Raw genomic sequence first — 20,437 nt, 5'->3', positions numbered from 1 at the left:
GGGTACCGGACCTTGCGGATGACACCCGCAGCTTGTAGCTTGCGGGTTTACTAGATGATGAAGGTCTGCTTCTCCGTGGACTATCGTCGCGCCTTCTGCTTCACAGGGCGCACATTGGGGCACACCCCTATGTGACGCTTGATTACTCCCCTTGGGACCCCCACCAGCTGCTTGGTCTCCCAGGCGAATACCTCCTTGTTCGTATGCAAGAATCTCAACAGCGCCTCTTCTTGGTCGGGATCGAGGTTGGCCCCTATGGTGAAAGTGGCTCCCGAGGCCCCATCTTCCTCGACTGGCACTCGCTTGGTTTCAGCCCGATCTTGAGTGAAAAACTGCTTCTTTTTGGCTGGCGCGGCCCCCGTTAGCCCCTGGGGCGGCTTCATCGGCTTAACGTGCCGCTGCAGCGGCCCAGAAGGCGAGCTTGAGAGCCGTTAGGGCTTGCTTGGTGTCCCCAGGCACAGTTATAACGCCACTGCTCCCTGGCACCTTCATGAGGTTGTAGACTGGATGGGTTGCTGCCATGAACTGAGATAGGCAAGGGTACCTGAGGATAGCGTTGTATGGGAGGCCGATGTGGGCGATGTCGAAGTCAATCAGCTCGGTGTGGTAGTTGTCACGGGTACCAATGGTGACCGGGTGGCGTATTTGCCCCAGGGGGCTGGTGGAGCCGATGCCGACTCCAGAGAAAGGCTTGGTGGGGCGAAGCCTGCCGTATGGTACATGAAGCAAGTCGAAGGCTTCCATGGAGAGCACGTTGAGGCCGGCTCCACCGTCGATGAGGGTCTTGGTCATTGCCACGTTGAAGATGGTGGGTGTGCATAGCATTGGGAGTGCGCCTGAGCCCGTGATGATAGCTGGGTGGTCCTCCGAGATGATGGTGAGGTCGGCCTGGGGCGCCGCCCATCCTGGGGGAGCCCCGGCTGCACACGGGCGGCGTCCACCTGGTGGATGAACTGCTTGACGTGGCGATCCGTGGGTGGCGCCCGCGAACCACCGAGGAGGGCTGCTACGGCGAGGGGCGCCTATTCCATGAAGCGCGCGATGAAGAGACTGCGCAGCTCCTCCCAGGAGGCCACCAAAGATCCTGGCAGGCTGAGCAGCCAGGCACGTGGTACGTCGGCCAGATCCAGGGGGAACCAGTTGGCCATGACCCGGTCGTCGCCTCCGGCTTCGAGAACAACCTTCTCGTACGCCTGGAGGAAGGCCGCCGGATCTGCCGCGTCGTTGTAGCAGGGCGACATCTTTGGCTTGAACTTGCACGGCCACCGCACCTGCCGCAAGGCGTGGGTGAAGGCTCGGACGCCTGCGGCGCATCCGCAGGCGCCCCGCGAGCCTAATTGGAGGGATGGCGTCTACCATGGAGCTGGACGAAGCAAGCAGAGAAGCGAAACTTCGGCGCACCCCTACGTGGCGCGCCAAATATCGGATTTTGGGTTCCGGCAAACCCTTGAGGTTCGGACACCGGGGTGTGCAAGCAGATCTCCCTCTCCCTAGCTTACTCTCGCAACAATATCTAAGCCTCGCTCGCAGAACCCAAGGAACAAGTGACACGAGAGTTTATACTGGTTTGGGCCACCGTTGTGGTGTAATACCCTACTCCAGTGTGGTGTGGTGGATTGCCTCGTGTGCTGAGGATGAACTATTAAAGTGGACAGACAGCCTCCTGAGGAGAGGTGTTCTTGAGCTTCATGAGCTGGTGTGCTTGAGGATGGTCCGAATGACCTGTCCCATCATGAGCCGATCCTTGACTACGGTGGTGTCTAGCCCTATTTATAGAGGCCTTGGTCCTCTTCCCAAATGTTTAGGCGGGAAGGGATCCCACAATGACCAATTTTGAAGGGAGACAAGAAGTACATGTTCCTAACAGAAGGTGGTCTGTGTCTGTCAAAGGCTCTAGTGGTGACACCGCCGTGGGCTCCGCGGTGACCTCCGTCCTGCCGTCCTGCTGGTCTTGGTCTTGTTGCACTGATATGGAAACTTTTTCCTGATGCCTCGAGACTCATCGCCTGCGCCTGCTTCCTTAGAACCAAGGAGGAAACTGTCACCCTGCGCCCACTGGTGCCCGCTTGGCCTTGGTCATCATGGCTCACGTCACGCGGACCTCGCGAGGTGCCCCTTGCATAGATACCTCCGCTTCTTAGGAGCCAGCCTAGCGAGGCTGCCCTTGGGGAGGTCTTGGTGTCTTGAGTGGTTGCTAGTGAAGATGGGCTGGACCAGGCCGTTTGTGGTGCCATGCCCTGGGCCGCAGGTAGGCAAGTCTGGGTACCCCCATTCCCAGGATGCCGACAGTGTATGGTTTCCTACCTCATGCACCTATTGATAGAGGCAAAGGTGTCCTGTCTTTCGATGAGATGGCGGCTATCGTTTTGGAGGAAGTAGACTTTGATGACCCGACTACGAACGTGCAAGGACGTCATGCCCTAGCAATCGCTAAACCAACTCCGAGAGGTTATTGACCACGCCGGAGCACGATTAACCTGACCACGAAGGTCTGTTTCCTACAGGCAAACGAAGAACATGCAAGAAACTAAGATTGCAATCTGGATATTGCGAATATAAGAGGAAAGGTGGGTTCTGTGACACCTTTGTCTAGTCGTTGAACACAAACGAAGTACGTGAAGTTGCAGCTATGGCGAACTTTAATCTAAACAAAACCCGAAGTCTAAACGACGCCCTAAGGGCTGTATATATGGAGGAACAAGGGGAAATTTTGTGGCCCTTGGAGGAGGGGTCACCAACCCTAACTCTTGTTTCCCCACACATATGGACTCTAAAAATAGCCTATACTTAAGTATTTCGAAAATACATCGGCCCGGCCCAATAATAAGGTGACCCAACACCTAGAATAGCCTCTGGACGAAATTTATGAAGTGGCATCTTGTATATTTTTTCCAAGGCTTCATGCATTCCTTATGGTGGCTTCAAAGTCCTGAAATCATCACTTGTAACTCTGTTCTTGATCCCCTTGCGCGTGCCATCATCTCCATGCTTGGTCTTGCTCAAGTGTTCATCCCTCTTATCCATGCCAGGCCCTTCATTTGTAAGCAAAATAAATGTATCCAATTTATGCAGCATCATATTCTCATGAACATTAGAATCATTACCAAGAAACGAAAGTACCTGATAATTTAATTGGTGTGCGCGAGCTCTAGTAATTGGTCCAATATGTATAGCAGTAGGGCTGTGGGTGTAACAATGGTATTGATGTCCTCATCATCCTCCCCTTCTTGAAACAAAGCCGACCTTGACGGAAGCTCATCTTCATCACCCAAATACGGCTTCAAATCTGCACTGTGAAAAGTGGGACTAACCCCAAAATCTGAAGGCAGCTCAAGTTTATATACATTATCATTTATTTTCTCTAAGACCTTAAAAGGACCATCAGCACGTGGCATTTGCTTTGATTTGCGCAAATAAGGAAATCTATCCTTACGCAAATGTAACCAAACAAGATTTCCAGGTGCAAACACAACATGTTTTCTACCCTTATCTCCAGCAAGTTTATATTTAGCATTCATACGCTAGCATCAAAATTAACCTTCTCTGAAGATGGAAGAGGCAACAAATCAATAGGTGCACGAAGTAGGAAACCATACACAATTTTAAAATGGCACATCTTAGTAGTAGAATGCAATGAACGATTATAAGCAAATTCAACATGAGGCAAGCATTCTTCCCACATTTTCTTATTATTCTTCAGAACATCCCTAAGAACAGTAGACAATATAATGTTCTATTGACAACTTCAGTTTGTCCATCAGTTTGGGGGTGACAAGTAGTACTAAAAAGCAGTTTAGTCCCCAGCTTAGCCCATAAACATCTCCAAAAGTGGGTAATAAATTTGGTATCACGATCCGAAACAATAGTATTTGGCACACCATGCAAGCGAATAATTTCACGAAAAAACAAATCAGCAACATTAACAGCATCATCGCTTTTATGACATGGTATAAAGTGTGCCATTTTCGAGAATCTATCCACGACAACAAATATGTTATCCCTCCCCTTCTTTGTTCGAGATAAACCTAAAACAAAGTCCACAGATATATCCTCCCAAGGAACACTAGGTACAGGCAAAGGCATATATAAACCATGAGGATTGAGTTGTGACTTAGCTCTTTGACATGTAGTGCAGCGAGCAACAAAACGCTCAACATCCCGTCTCATCTTTGGCCAAAAGAAATGTCTAGCAAGTATATCCTCCATCTTCTTCACGCCAAAGTGTCCCATTAATCCTCCTCAATGCGCCTTCTTCAACAACAAAAGACGAATGGAGCTAGCTGGAATGCATAGCTTGTTAGCACAAAACACAAATCCATCATTAACGATGAACTTGTTCCACGTTCTTCCTTCTTTACAATTCAGCATTACATCTTTAAAATCGGCATCATGCACATATTGATCTTTGATGGTCTCCAAACCAAATATTTTGAAGTCAAGTTGTGAAAGCATGGTATAGCGATGAGACAAAGCATCGGCAATAACATTTTCTTTACCCTTCTTGTGTTTAATGACATCAGGGAAAGTCTCAATGAATTCAACCCATTTTGCATGTCTACGATTCAGTTTAGCTTGACTTTTAATATGTTTCGATGATTCATGATCAGAATGTATAACAAATTCTTTGGGCCACAAATAATGTTGCCATCTTTCTAAAGTCCGAACAAGAGAATATAATTCTTTATCATAAGTAGAATAATCCAGACTAGGCCCACTCAATTTTTCAGAAAAATATGCAACAGGTTTGCCATCTTGTAATAACACACCTCCTAATCCAATTCCACTAGCATCACATTCAAGCTCAAAAGTCTTATAAAAATCAGGAAGTTGGAGTAAAGGAGCATGTGCCAAGTTATCTTTCAATACCATGAAGGCTTCTTCCTGTGTGGTACCCCAAAAAAAGGCACATCCTTCTTTGTAAGCTCATTGAGAGGTGCAGCAATGGTGCTGAAATTTCTCAAAAAACGCCTACAGAATCCAGCAATGCCAAGAAAGCTCCTCACTTGTGTGACCGTTTTGGGTTGCGGCCAACTCTCAATAGCTTCAATCTTGGCTTTATCAACTTCAATTCCCTATGGAGTAACAACATAGCCAAGAAACGATACTCGGTCGGTGCAAAAGGTGCACTTCCCAAGGTTACCAAACAAACATGCATAACATAGAGCAATAAAAAAAACATGTAAATGTTCCTCCCAAGATCTGCTATAAATCAGTATATTATCAAAATAGACTACCAAAAATCGTCCAATGAAATCATGTAAAACTTTGTTCATTAATATCATGAAAGTACTAGGTGCATTAGTTAACCCAAAAGGCATGACTAACCACTCATATAATCCAAACTTAGTTTTAAATGTTGGTTTCCATTCATCTCCCAATTTCATACGAATTTGATGGTATCCACTACACAAATCAACTTTGGGGAATAGTGTAGAGCCACTCAATTCATCAAGCATGTCATCTAGCCTAGGAATAGGATGACGATAACGAATAGTAATAGCACAAGAATAATAGGAATAGCACAAGGACTAAGGGATTCGTGAATATAACCTTTGTCGAGCAGCTCCTGGACTTGACACATAATCTCCTTCGTCTCCTCTAGATTGGTATGGTATGGTGCACGGTTGGGTAGCGAAGCACCGGGAATTAAGTCAATCTGATGCTCAATCCCTCGAATAAGTGGTAATCCCGGTGGCACGTCTCGTGGAAAGACGTCAGCGAACTCCTGCAAAATGTTAGTAACAATAGGAGGCAAAGAGGAAGGCACGTCCTCGAATGAAAATAATGCCTCTTTGCACACAAAAGCATAGCAAACAAATTTGATGAAATCTAGATCATCAATATCAGATTTGGTGGCAAGTAAACATGCACTTTTCAATTTAATTTTAGAAGCAACACTAGATGATTTATAATTAGGCTTCATTTGTTGCTCAAATTCTTTTGCCACAATCTCATTTTCACTCTTATGTTTCTCCTGTTTTGCTTTAATAGCTTTGTTAATATCATCTTTCAAAATTGAATCAGGAGTCATAGCAAGCAAAGTAATATTTTTTCCTTATGAACAAGAGTATACTAATTATTTCTACCATGGTGAACATAATTTTTATCAAATTGCCATGGTCTACCAAGTAATAAGGAACATGCTTGCATAGGTACCACATCACAATCAACATAATCAGCATATGTAGAGATACTAAAATGCACACTAACAGTACGTGTTACCTTAACCTTGCTGTTGTTGTTGAAACATTGGATGTAGTAAGGATGTGGATGTGGTCTTGTGGTGAGACATAGCTTCTCCACCATCTCCATGCTAGCCAAGTTGTTGCAGCTCCCTCCATTTATGATGACGCGAACAGAACGTTCCTTCACAACTCCCTTTGTATGGAACAAATTATGCCTCTGATTTTGCTCAGCTTGTGTAACCTGCACACTCAAAACACGTTGAGCAACTAAACATTCATACCTGTTAGCCTCTTCAGGAGCCATGTATTGCGTCTCTTGATCAGAATCATCTCCACCGTGTTCTTCACGTGTAATAAGTGTAACGCCCTCGATGCGGCTATATCTCCCACGTGTCGAAGCACGACTTAGAGGAGTAACCGCGTTGAAAGAAATGTCGCAAGTGAGGTAATCTTCACACAACCCATGTAATACATAAGGGAAAGAGATACATAGTTGGCTTACAATCTCCACTCACACAATTACATGAATAAAGCATTACATCAACCAGATACAATCAAGGCCCACCTACGGAGCCAAAATAAAAGAAGACTACCCCAAAAGCTACACAGATCCCCGATCGACCCCAACTGGGCTCCACTACTGATCGACTAGAACGAAACAATATAAAGAACAAGATCTTCATCGAGCTCCTCCTTGAGCTTGGTTGCGTCACCTGTACGGTTTCATCGACACCTGCAAACTGGTTTTGGAAGTAGCTATGAGTCACGGGGACTCAGCAATCTCACACCCTCGCGATCAAGACTATATAAGCTTATGGATAAGGTAAAGGTATGAGGTGGAGCTGCAGCAAGCGACTAGCATATTTGGTGGCTAACAACGCAAACGAGAGCGAGAAGAGAAGGCAAAAGCACGGTCGAGATTCTATGACCAAGAAGTGATCCTAGAACAACCTACGTCAAGCATAACTCCAACACCGTGTTCACTTCCCGGACCCCGACAGAAAGAGACCATCACGGTTGCACACGCGGTTGATGTATTTTAATTAAGGTCAACTTCAAGTTTTCTACAACCGAACATTAACAAATTCCCATCTGCCCATAACCGCGGGCACAGCTTTTGAAAGTTCAAATCCCTGCAGGGGTGTCCCAACTTAGCCCATCACAAGCTCTCACGGTCAACGAAGGATATTCCTTCTCCCAAGACATTCCGATCAGACTCGGCATCCAGGTTACAAGACATCTCGAAAATGGTAAAACAAGTCCAGCAACACCACCCGAATGTGCCGACAAATCCCGATAGGAGCTGCACATATCTCGTTCTCAGGGCACACTCAGATGAGACATCCTACGAGTAAAACCAACCCTCAAGTTGCCCCGAGGTGGCCCCGCAGTCTACTTGGTCGGACCAACACTCAGAGGAGCACTGGCCCGGGGGGGTTAAAATAATGATGACCCTCGGGAGCGCGACTCCCAAGGGAAAAAGAGGCTAGGTGGTGAACGGTAAAACCAATGTTGGGCATTGCTAGAGGAGTTTTATTCAAGGTGAATTGTCAAGGGGTTCCCATTATAACCCAACCACGTAAGGAACGCAAAATCCGGGAACATAACACCGATATGACGGAAACTAGGGCCGCAAGAGTGGAACAAAACACCGGGCATAAGGCCGAGCCTTCCAGCCTTTACCAAGTATATAGATGCATTAATTAAATAAGAGATATTGTGATATCCCAGCAAGTAAACATGTTCCAACAAGGAACAACAACTCCATGTTCCAACAAGGAACAAACTTCAATCTTCACCTGCAACTAACAACGCTATAAGAGGGGCTGAGCAAAGCGGTAACATAGCCAAATAACGGTTTGCTAGGACAAGGTGGGTTAGAGGCTTGGTTCAACAATATGGGAGGCATGATAAGAAAGTGGTAGGTATCGCAGCATAGGCATAGCAAAAGAGCGAGCAACTAGCAAGCAAAGATACAAGTGATTTCGAGGGTATGGTCATCTTGCCTGAAATCCCGCAAGGAAGAAGAATGAGTCCATGAAGAAGACAAACGGACATAGACGAACGGGTCCTCACAAACGCGATGTTATCGGAACCAACCCGAAGAAGCAAACACTGGAAAGAAGCACACAACATAGTAAACAACCAACACATGAACATGGTATGATATGCAGGATGCGGTATGTGATGCATATGCAAAATTTGACAAGGAATGATTGAACCTGACCTCAACTTGGAAATCCAAGAGGGCCACTAGAAAGAGGAGATGATTTCGGTTCAAATTGATATAAAGATCACCGAGATCGGATGCACGGTTTGGAAATGGCAAGCAAAACAAATATGGCACCGGTCTGCGATAATCAGCAAGTGACCATCTAAATGCATCAACATAAATATTCTACAGCACTCAAACATGACAAAAAAATACATGGCAGAGGTCCACTCACGATGCTTGACAAAAGACGAACACTGAGCTACGGCTAGTTCATCCAATAACAAGTTCAAACAAGCTTGGCAAAAGAGCAAATGACAATAGGTTGCAGACTTAGTGAAATTAACACAAGTCTAGAATTTATCATCAGGAAGCAATCTTTAGAGTATGAAAACTATATGCTAAAGGAACTTAACATGGCAACGCAAGGCATGGCATGAATCTACTCAAAACACTTAACAAAAGTCCGTTAATGACCTTGAGCCAAAATGGATCAGAAAATATAATTGCAAGCATGTGAACATGGCAAAAACATAAACGGATCTCAGACTTAGTGAAAAACTGGAGCATGCAAAACAGTTAATGAATAGGCATGTTTACGAGCTCGATGCACTCACTATGAAGAATGGCATGACAAACTAAGCATGCACCCATCAAGAATACATGGCATAGAAGCTATACATGGGAAGAACAACAGCATAGCATGCACGGATCAATAGCAACATCCTCGGCAAAATCGCTAAACATGTCAACAATCTGCCAGGATTCACTTTATAGCAAAAGTAGAGCTCGATTGACTCAAGCTATGTTGCTCCAATAATTCAAACAAAGACATGGATGGGTGGAGCACCACAATATTAACAAAACATCCTTACTGATCATCCTCAAAAGAGGCACGGATCACTAGGAAACAACATGAACATATGGCATAACGACAAAAACAGGACAAGGACTTAGTGAAATTCTAAGTCCCTGAAATCAGCATTACCGATTACGCTACTTTGCAAACTTGTGCTAGTCACCAAAAAGGTTACAAATATACATGGCATACCCCTTGTAAAGATGGCATGGCATATAACAAAACACATGTAGAGCTCAGGATCATATCATGCACACATAAATCATGGCAAAAATGACAAAGGCCATTTGCTGAAACAGATCTGACAAATTACTCACATAGCCCTATTCCAATAACATTTCGGGCATCAAGATGAGCTCAAATTAAAATGATGCAATGAGATGAAATCATGTACTCGTCGAGGCGAATATTTTGATATACTAAACGCACAAAACGGAGCCACAGATGCGGAGTTATGATATGATGAATAAAGCTAACAAAACTAGGGACTTGGCCATTTTGAGAAAAAATCGGGACGAGCGTAGGATACTAATAGACGCATGGGGAGGGACTTAGCGGGCTGCTCACCACGGGCCTGGCCCAGTTCGCAGAAGAGGGAGGAGGCTGGCATGGACCGGGCCAGCGCTGGACCGCTCAGAGAGGGGCCCACGTGCGAGCGCGGCTGCGCGAGCATGTGCTCGTCGTCTTCCTCGTGCTCCCGCATGAGCAGGAGCCATGGCAAGGCGGTGGTGGCGGATTGACGTTGGGAAGGAGCGGAGGAGACCTGAGAGGTGCGGATCCGGACGGGATCCACCCGATCCGTCCGTTTTTGACGCTGGTGGGGATCTCCGGCGAGTGGGACAACCAAGGCGACCAGCGGCGGGATCCAGTGAGGAAGAGAGAGAGAGAGGGAAAATTTGAGAGGGAGAGAGAGCCGACGAGAGCAAGAAGAAGGGGTCACGGGCAAGGGAGGCGGTGCCTGGTCGTCGGTAGTGAGGACTCCGATTGCCGGTGACGGGGTCCTCCGGGCGGACTCGAACGGAGCGAGGGGCAACGGGACCCAGGTGAGCAGGGCGGCGGAGCTCGGGCCCAGCGCGGCCCGATTCGGCCCCGGGGCGGGCCGGATCTGGGCCCCAGGCGGCGGCGGCGAAGTGGGGCGGCGGGGTGCAACTTGGCGCGACAGGAGTGGCCTAGGGCAGCGGCGCTGCTGATGTGGCACGACCCGATTGGTCGGAGTGAGGTGGAGGGCGCGGTGGACATGTCCGGCGTGGTGTGGACGCGTCCAACGGTGCGAGGGAAGGAGTTTTTAGGGTTTCGTCCGCGAATTTCGGGAGGGAAGCACATATTTATAGGTAGAGGGAGCTAGGAGAGTCCAAATGAGGTGCGGTTTTTGGCCACGCGATTGTGATCAAACGACCGAGATGATGGACAGGTCTTAGGTGGGATTTGGGCCAAAATGGAAGGGTGTTGGGCTGCAACACACATGAGGCCTTTTCGGTCCCTCGGTTAACCGTTGGAGTATCAAACGAAGTCCAAATGGCACGATACTTGACAGGCGGTCTACTGGTAGTAAACCAAGGCCGCATGACAAGTCTCGGTCCAATCCGAAAACGTTTAACACCCGCACACGAAAAGAGGTAGAAAGAGGCACCGGGTGACATAGGAGCGCTGGATTGCAAAACGAACAACGGGGAAAATGCTCGGATGCACATGATGACATGATATGGAATGCATGACACGCAAGCAATGACAAGCCAACAACAGAAAATTACTGAAAGACACCTGGAACATCGGTCTCGGGGCGTTACAACACTCCACCACTACGAGAGGATCTCGTCCCGAGATCTAGAATGGCACCGGAGGGAAAACGGAAGAGAAAGAGAAGAGGTAAAACTAAGTTGCTTCTTTGACAAACGAGTGAAACCAAAGAACCTTGCAAAGGTTACGCCATTTCGAGAAAAGACTACAATGGAGATGAACGAAGTTGAAAGTACTCCGTTAAGGAAGAGGAAAAGGAAGAACCGATTCGGGTAGCATTTCGGTTGAAAAGAGATGAAAGACTTGATAAAATGAAAGAACTTGAGCAAAAGGGGCACACTACTCCGGTTAAATGGATAACCAAGAAAAGAACAGGATCCTGACAAGAACAAGAAGAAGGTTTGAAGAGAGCAGCAACACAATGCCTCCGGAACAAAAGTAAGAATGGAATGAACGAAGGGAAAAACGAGAGCACGCTTACAACAAATGCTAGAACGGATTTGTTAGAAAAACCAACAACGGAAAGAGTAAGATTGATATGGTCTTATGGAATACATCTCAAATTATGAGGTGACAACCTGCCACTCACGGGAAAATAATTGGATTGATAAAAAAACAAGGAGACGAGAACTTATCTCACAGGAAGGACAAATGAAGAATTTGGGTCAATTATAAGCACCATAATAGCAACAATCCTTAGGGAAAGCTTTAGGTGAAATATAACCCAAGATAACTCCAATGAAGAGGTTGATGGATTTAAAATACCTCATTCTTGATAACCTGTGGAACATGAAACAAGAACTCAAATTATCAAGAATGACATAATACCATCTCCAATAATATGGTAGAAAGAATTGCACTCCGGATTGGAAGATGAAGAAAAACTTAAGATCCTTAGAAAAGAATGTTGATGAACACTTCTAGAATGAATTAAATCCTTGATGAACCCATCATGTAGAACCTTCATGAAGAACTTAGGTAACAAAAGGATAATGAAAAGAAAGGGAAGTTGAAAACACAAGGTGAAACCTTGTAATGATTTGATGGATCTTCGCGATGAAATAAATTGAGAGAGCTTGGAACTCCGGAAAATAAAGATGAAACAAGTGAAACCGAGAATTTGAAGTGCCTCCGGAATAAGGAATTGAATTTACTCGATGAAACAAGAACAAGAATTACATTATGCTTATCCTTCACCAATTCAAATTGATGACAAGCAATGGAATTGGCACACTACTTATTCTCATAGAAAAGATTAAGCGAGATATAGCGCAAACTTGGGAAGGTCTTTGACAAATCCACCGGTAGGATTGAAAACAACAAATGAATTGATATGATAACAAGGTAAGAAGAATCTTGAACGAACCACCGTAAGAATTGAAAAAGAACGAATAAAAGATAATGAATCACCATGAAGAATTTGCAAATGAACGAAGATGCTCGAGAGAATCTAGATACATGAGAACGAAGGGATCATGAACTGATTAGAGATCTCTTGAACGAAGCACCGGTAATATTTGGAGAACCATAGCTGAAAGCTGAGAATGAATAAATTCTGAGATGATGGGCTCCGGAGAAACAAACTGAAAAGAATCTTGAATTGCTCCGGATAGGTGAAAAAATTCTCACAATCCAAAAACAACTATGAGAGGATGGCAACAAGCTAGAATGACGAGTCTTGAAGAGACAAGAACAAGATTGGGAGAAAAAATCTTCTTCGGTCTTCACATGATGAGAATGCCAACGAGAAACACCACCAAGAATTATTGAGGCACACCAGAATGAAGAATGGAAAAGTTGAGCCAACGATGAAAAGAATTTGAAAGATCTTGGAAAAAGGCATTTGACAGATGATAACTCATTCTTACGTCAAGCTTGGAAAATAATTTAAGAGTAACGCCGGGAAAATAAGAAGAGTCAGGTAAGATCCTGGGAAAAGACCTGTGGGTTAGGGCCCACTCAAAAGATACACCGTTGAACAATTTGAAAGAGAGATTGCGCCGGTTGAAATAAATGGCTTGAATGAGGTAACATCCTCAAAATAGCTTGAACGGATTAAGAGTGGAAACACAAATCTTCGAGATATCTTGAGCACTCCGGAACAATAGAATAGCGAGCGGTGAAAGATTATGAGGTGCACCGGCATGGAAAAACATTGAAATGAGGAAAGGATATACTCAACAAAGCTTGAATTGAAACCACCGGAGAAGAAAAGAACGAATAATGATAACTTGAAGCTCCGTCAGAATCTTCATGAGAATCACCGGGTAAGAACATGAAGGAAAAGAATGGAGAGACTTCACATGAATAAAATGATACTTGATTAAGAAATCTGAGTCCTTGAAGAAAACAAGGGTGGGTGGGAGGGAAAACAAAGACAACTTGGGATGGATGAAACGAACGCCATTGAGAAGACTTGAGTTGATCTTGCGAATGTTGAAACAGATCGGATCCACTTGAAGAGAGAACACGCCCGTTGAAAAGGATTAACAAGACAATCTCGATAAACGAGAAGGATTAGTATTCACATAGGAATATGAGAACACCGCTTAGGAAAGGTATGGAATCAACTCTTGACTTTGAAGCAACTCGAATACCACAACCCAAAACAAAACAAAGGATTGGCTTGCAGAATAAGCCAGAACAAATATATGATAGAGATTTTGTCCGAATTTTTCATGGTGGGGCCTACACGGGCTCGATCGTACAACACCATCCTATACAAGGCAGTGCACATGACATACGAAGCGTCCCCGAGTCGGCATGGCCAAGGACTCTTCAAGACACAACGAGACCACTGTAAAACCAACCGTGAATAGGCATACCACTAGACGTTGAACCCCAATTTCATATCATACATCCGTCGGAAAGATATCCTAAGAGCTACTTGAATTCCCAGTTATAAACTCCCAAAATTTTCCGGCTATGCAATCAGGTGTTGGGGATACAGGGGAAGCATAATATCTCACCCAAAACTAGCAAATCCTACATCTAGGTGTATCCATCCTTCAACACACAAGCAAGAAACCTTTAGAAATCGTTTACCTCAACCTTCGAAAAGCATCCGTTATACGAGTTATGGCAATACTCCCGAACTCCCGCCCCAGTACTGGGTGGCGTCGAGGTTATCTCACCAACAACTGCATAAAAGAGATTTTCGATGTCGGCGAAACTAAACTCAGGTATTCCAGAATTGCAACGATAAAATTGTGACGACAACACCTCGGAGCTCAACTCCTCGGGACACTGCCACAACCCCTAAATGACAGGAGGCACCAAGAACAATGTTCTCGTCACAAAACCATCGGAACGATTCCAAGATACCCGCGTGATCCTAAATTTTTTTAGTGAAATTTAAGAAGAGAAGAGTCAAAACTCTACGTCAGGATTCCTCACCAGAGCGACGAAGGGACTGAGGAGTAAAAAGAATTCCTAACTCTCCGATATATATAATCCTAAATGACTCAAAACATTTCTAGACTCAATAACGTCAGCGATTCGATCAAGCAGGGGGCTGCTAAGGTTGGGGAAGGCTCCGATTACCAACTTGTAACGCCCTCGATGCGGCTATATCTCCCGCGTGTCGAAGCATGACTTAGAGGCATAACCGCATTGAAAGCAATGTCGCAAGTGAGGTAATCTTCACACAACCCATGTAATACATAAGGGAAAGAGATACATAGTTGGCTTACAATCGCCACTTCACACAATTACATGAATAAAGCATTACATCAACCAGATACAATGAAGGCCCGCCTACAGAGCCAAAATAAAAGAAGACTACCGCAAAAGCTACATAGATCCCCGATCGACCCCAACTGGGCTCCACTACTGATCGACTAGAACGAAACAACATAAAGAACAAGATCTTCATCGAGCTCCTCCTTGAGCTTGGTTGCGTCACCTGTACGGTTTCATCGACACCTGCAAACTGGTTTTGGAAGTATCTGTGAGTCACGAGGACTCATCAATCTCACACCCTCGCGATCAAGACTATTTAAGCTTATGGGTAAGGTAAAGGTATGAGGTGGAGTTGCAACAAGCGACTAGCATATTTGGTGGTTAACAACGCAAACGAGAGCGAGAAGAGAAGGCAAAAGCACGATCGAGAATCTACTATCAAGAAGTGATCCTAGAACAACCTATGTCAAGCATAACTCCAACACCGTGTTCACTTCCCGGACCCCGACGGAAAGAGACCATCATGGTTACACACGCAGTTGATGTATTTTAATTAAGGTCAACTTCAGGTTTTCTAGAACCGGACATTAACAAATTCCCATCTGCCGATAATCGCGGGCACGACTTTCGAAAGTTCAAATCCCTGCAGGGGTTTCCCAACTTAGCCCATCACAAGCTCTCATGGTCAACGAAGGATATTCCTTCTCCCAAGACATTCCGATCAGACTCGGCATCCACGTTACAAGACATCTCGACAATGGTAAAACAAGTCCAGCAACTCCGCCCGAATGTGCCGACAAATCCCGATAGGAGCTGCACATATCTCGTTCTCAGGGCACACTCAGATGAGACATCCTACGAGTAAAACCAACCCTCAAGTTGCCCCGAGGTGGCCCCGCAGTCTACTCGGTCGGACCAACACCCAGAGGAGCACTGGCTCGGGGGGGGGGGGGGGGGGTTTAAAATAATGATGACCCTCGGGAGCGCGACTCCCAAGGGAAAAATAGGCTAGGTGGCGAATGCTAAAACCAATGTTGGGCTTTACTGGAGGAGTTTTATTCAAGGCGAACTATCAAGGGGTTCCCATTATAACCCAACCGTGTAAGGAACGCAAAATCCGGGAACATAACACCGATATGACGGAAACTAGGGCGGCAAGAATGGAACAAAACATCAGGCATAAGGCCGAGCCTTCCACCCTTTACCAAGTATATAGATGCATTAATTAAATAAGAGATATTGTCATATCCCAGCAAGTAAACATGTTCCAACAAGGAACAACAACTCCATGTTCCAACAAGGAACAAACTTCAATCTTCACCTACAACTAACAACGCTATAAGAGGGGCTGAGCAAAGCGGTAACATAGCCAAACAATGATTTGCTAGGACAAGGTGGGTTAGAGGCTTGGTTCAACAATATGGGAGGCATGATAAGCAAGTGGTAGGTATCGCAGCATAGGCATAGCAAAAGAGCGAGCAACTAGCAGGCAAAGATAGAAGTGATTTCGAGGGTATGGTCATCTTGCCTGAAATCCCACAAGGAAGAAAAGAACAAGTCCATGAAGAAGACAAACGGACGTAGACGAACGGGTCCTCACAAACGCGACGTTATTGGAACCAACCCGAAGAAGCAAACACCGGAAAGAAGCACACAACATAGTAAACAACCAACACATGAACATTGTATGATATGCGGGATGCGGTATGTGATGCATATGCAAGATTTGACAAGGAATGATTGAACCTGGACTCAACATGGAAATCCAAGAGTTCCACTGGAAAGAGGAGATGATTTCGGTTGAAATCGATATAAAGATCGTCGGGATCGGATGCACGGTTTGGAAATGGCAAGCAAAACAAATATGGCACCGGTCTGCGATAATCAGCAAGTGACCAACTAAATGCATCAACATAAATATTCTACAGCACTCAAACATGACAACAAAATACATGGCAGGGATCCACTCATGATGCTTGACAAAAGAAGAACACTGAGCTACGGCTAATTCATCCAATAACAGGTTCAAACAAGCATGGCAAAAGAGCAAATGATAACAGGTTTCAGACATAGTGAAATTAACACAAGTCTGGAATTTATCATCAGGAAGCAATGTTTAGAGCATGAAAACTATATGCTACAGGAACTTAACATGGCCAAAAAAGGCATGGCATGAAGCTACTCAAAGCACTTAACAAAATTCCCTTAGTGACCTTGAGCCAAAAGGGATCAGAAAATATAATTGCAAGCATGTGAACATGGCAAAAACATAAACAGATCTCAGACTTAGTGAAAAACTGGAGCATGCAAAACAGTTAACGAGTAGGCATGTTTACGAGCTCGATGCACTCACTACAAAGCATGGCCTGACAAAATAAGCATGCACACATCAAGAATACATGGCATAGAAGCTAGACATGGCAAGAACAACATCATAGCATGCACGGATTAATAGCAACATCCTCAGCAAAATTGCTAAACATGTCAACAATCTGCCAGGATTCACTTCATAGCAAAAGTAGAGCTCGATTGACTAGGTTGCTCCACAAATGCAAACAAAGATATGGATGGGTAGAGCACCACAATATTAACAAACCATCCTTACTGATCATCCACAAAAGAGGCACGGATCACTAGGAAACAATATGAACATATGGCATAACGACAAAAACAGGACAAGGACTTAGTGAAATTCTAAGTCCCTGAAATCAGCATTACCGATTACGCTAGTTTGCAAGCTTGTGCTAGTCACCACAAAGGTCAAAAAAATACATGGCATACACCCCTGTAAAGATGGCATGGCATATAACAAAACACATGTAGATCTCAGGATGATATCATGCACACATAAATCATGGCAGAAATGACAAAAGGCCATTTGCTGAAACAGATCTAACAAATTACTCACATAGCCCTCTTCCAACAATATTTCTGGCATCAAGATGAGCTCAAATGAAAATGATGCAATGAGATGAAATGATGTACTCATCGAGACGAACATTTTGATATGGTAAACGCACACAACGGAGCCACGAATGCGGAGTTATGATACGATGAATAAAGCTAAAAAACTAGGGACTTAGCCATTTTGAGAAAAAAAACGGGATGAGCGTAGGATACTAATAGACGCATGGGGAGGGACTTAGCGGGCTGCTCACCACGGGCCTGGCCCTGTTCGCAGAAGAGGGAGGAGGCTGGCATGGACCGGGCCAGCGCTGGACCGCGCGGAGAGGGGCCCACGTGCGAGCGCGGCTGCGCGTGCGTGTGCTCGTCGTCTTCCTCGTGCTCCCGCACGAGCAGGAGACATGGCAAGGCGGTGGCGGTGGCTTGACGTCGGGAAGGAGCAGAGGAGACCCGGGAGGTCCCGATCCGGACGGGATCCACCCGATCCGTCCCTTTCCGTCGCCGGTGGGGATCTCCGGTGAGCCGGACAACCAAGGCGACCAGCGGCGGGATCCTGTGAGGGAGAGAGAGAGAGAAAACATGAGAGGGAGAGAGAGAGAAAAAACATGAGAGGGAGAGAGAGCCTACGGGAGCAAGCAGAAGGGGTCGCGGGCAAGGGAGGCGGTGCCTGGTCGCCGGCGGTGAGTACTCCGATGGCCAGCGACGGGGTCCTCCGGGCGGACTCGGACGGAGCGAGGGGCGACGGGATCCAGGCGAGTAGGGGGGCGGAGCTCGGGCCCAGCGCGGCCTGATTCGGCCCCGGGGCGGGCCGGATCTGGGCCCCGGGCGGCGGCGGCGAAGTGGGGCGGCGGGGTGCCACTTGGCGTGATGGGAGTGGCCCAGTGCGGCGGCGCTGCTGATGTGGCACGACCCGATTGGACAGAGTGAGGTGGAGGGCGCGGTGGACATGTCCGGCGTGGTGAGGATGCGTCCGGCAGCGCGAGGGAAGGAGTTTTTAGGGTTTCGTCCGTGAATTTCGGGAGGGAAGCACATATTTATAGGTAGAGGGAGCTTGGAGAGTCCAAATGAGGTGCAGTTTTCGGCCACGCGATCGTGATCGAACGACCGAGATGATGGAGAGGTCTTAGGTGGGATTTGGGCCAAAATGGAAGGGTGTTGGGCTGCAACACACACGAGGCCTTTTCGGTCCCTTGGTTAACCGTTGGAGTATCAAACGAAGTCCAAATGGCACGAAACTTGACAGGCGGTCTACCGGTAGTAAACCAAGGCCGCATGAAAAGTCTCGGTCCAATCCGAAAACATTTAACACCCGCACATGAAAAGAGGTAGAAAGGGGCACCGGGTGACATAGGAGTGCCAGATTGAAAAACGGACAACGGGGAAATGCTCGGATGCATGAGACGAACATGTATTCAAATGAAATGCACATGATGACATGATATGGAATGTGTAAGATCGAAAGTATGTCTAGAGGGGGGTGATTAGACTACTTGACCAAATAAAAACTTAACCTTTTCCCAATTTTAGTTCTTGGCAGATTTTAGCTATTGTAGGACAAGTCAAGCAATCATCACACAATTCAAGCAAGCATGCAAAGAGTATATTGGCAGCGGAAAGTAAAGCATGCAACTTGCAAGAATGTAAAGAGAAGGGTTTGGAGAATTCAAACGCAATTGGAGACACGGATGTTTTTCCCGTGGTTCGGATAGGTGGTGCTATCCTACATCCACGTTGATGGAGACTTCAACCCACAAAGGGTAACGGTTCGGCGAGTCCACGAAGGGCTCCACCCACAAAGGGTAACGGTTGCGCGAGTCCACCAAGGGCTCCACCCACGAAGGGTCCACGAAGAAGCAACCACCCACAAAGGGTCCACGAAGAAGCAACCTTGCCTATCCCACCATGGCCATCGCCCACACAGGACTTGCCTCACTAGCGGTAGATCTTCACGAAGTAGGCGATCAACTTGCCCTTACAAACTCCTTGGTTCAACTCCAAAATCTTGTCGGAGGCTCCCATGTGACACCTAGCCAATCTAGGAGACACCACTCTCCAAGAAGTAACAAATGGTGTGTAGGTAATGAACTCCTTGCTCTTGTGCTTCAAATGATAGTCTCCCCAACACTCAACTCTCTCTCATAGGATTTGGATTTCGTGGAAAGAAGATTTGAGTGGAAAGCAACTTGGGAAGGCTAGAGATCAAGATTCATATGGTAGGAATGGAATATCTTGGTCTCAACACATGAGTAGGTGGTTCTCTCTCAGAACATATGAGTTGGAATTGTGTATGTGTTCTGATGGCTCTCTCCATGAATGAAGAGGAGGTGGAGGGGTATATATAGCCTCCACAAAAAATCCAACCGTTACACACAGTTTTCCAATCTCGGTGGGACCGAATCAACAAACTCGGCCGGACCGAAAATGTAAACCTAGTGACCGTTAGAGATTTTCGGTGGGACTGACATGCAACTCGGTAGGACCGATATGTTTAGGGTTTGGGCATAACGTAATCTCGGTGAGACCGGTTACACAAACTCGGTGAGACCGAATTTGGTAATTAGCTAACCAGAGAGTTGGTCAGGCAAACTCGGTGGGACCGATTTGCTCTTTCGGTGAGACCGAAAAGTTACAAAAAGGAAACACTGAATTTACATTGCAATCTTGGTGGGACCGATCCGCTCTTTCGGTGAGACCGAAAAGTTACGAAAGGGAAACAGAGAGTTTGCAATCCTATCTCGGTGAGACCGAGATCCCTATCGGTAGAACCAAATTGCTAGGGTTTGGCAGTGGCTTATGACAAGTGAAACTCGGTGACGCCGGATAGAAAGAATCGGTAGGACCGAGTTTGGCTTAGGGTTT

General features: G+C 46.2%; 1 protein-coding gene across 1 annotated transcript; it reads right to left on the bottom strand.

Moving 5' to 3' along the window:
- Nucleotides 1-387: 387 nt before the first annotated feature.
- On the bottom strand, nucleotides 388-792 carry LOC147979677 (uncharacterized). The gene has a single exon (XM_087515306.1). The coding sequence runs from the start codon at nucleotides 790-792 to the stop codon at nucleotides 388-390; it is 405 nt and encodes a 134-aa protein (XP_087371432.1).
- Between the last annotated feature and the right edge of the window lie 19,645 nt (nucleotides 793-20,437).

This window comes from Triticum urartu, chromosome 3A (assembly GCF_056163025.1).
Source record: "Triticum urartu cultivar PI428250 chromosome 3A, HENAU_Tu73, whole genome shotgun sequence".
In the NCBI taxonomy this organism is placed as follows: domain Eukaryota; kingdom Viridiplantae; phylum Streptophyta; class Magnoliopsida; order Poales; family Poaceae; genus Triticum; species Triticum urartu.
This window is presented reverse-complemented; position numbering and strand designations above follow the sequence as displayed.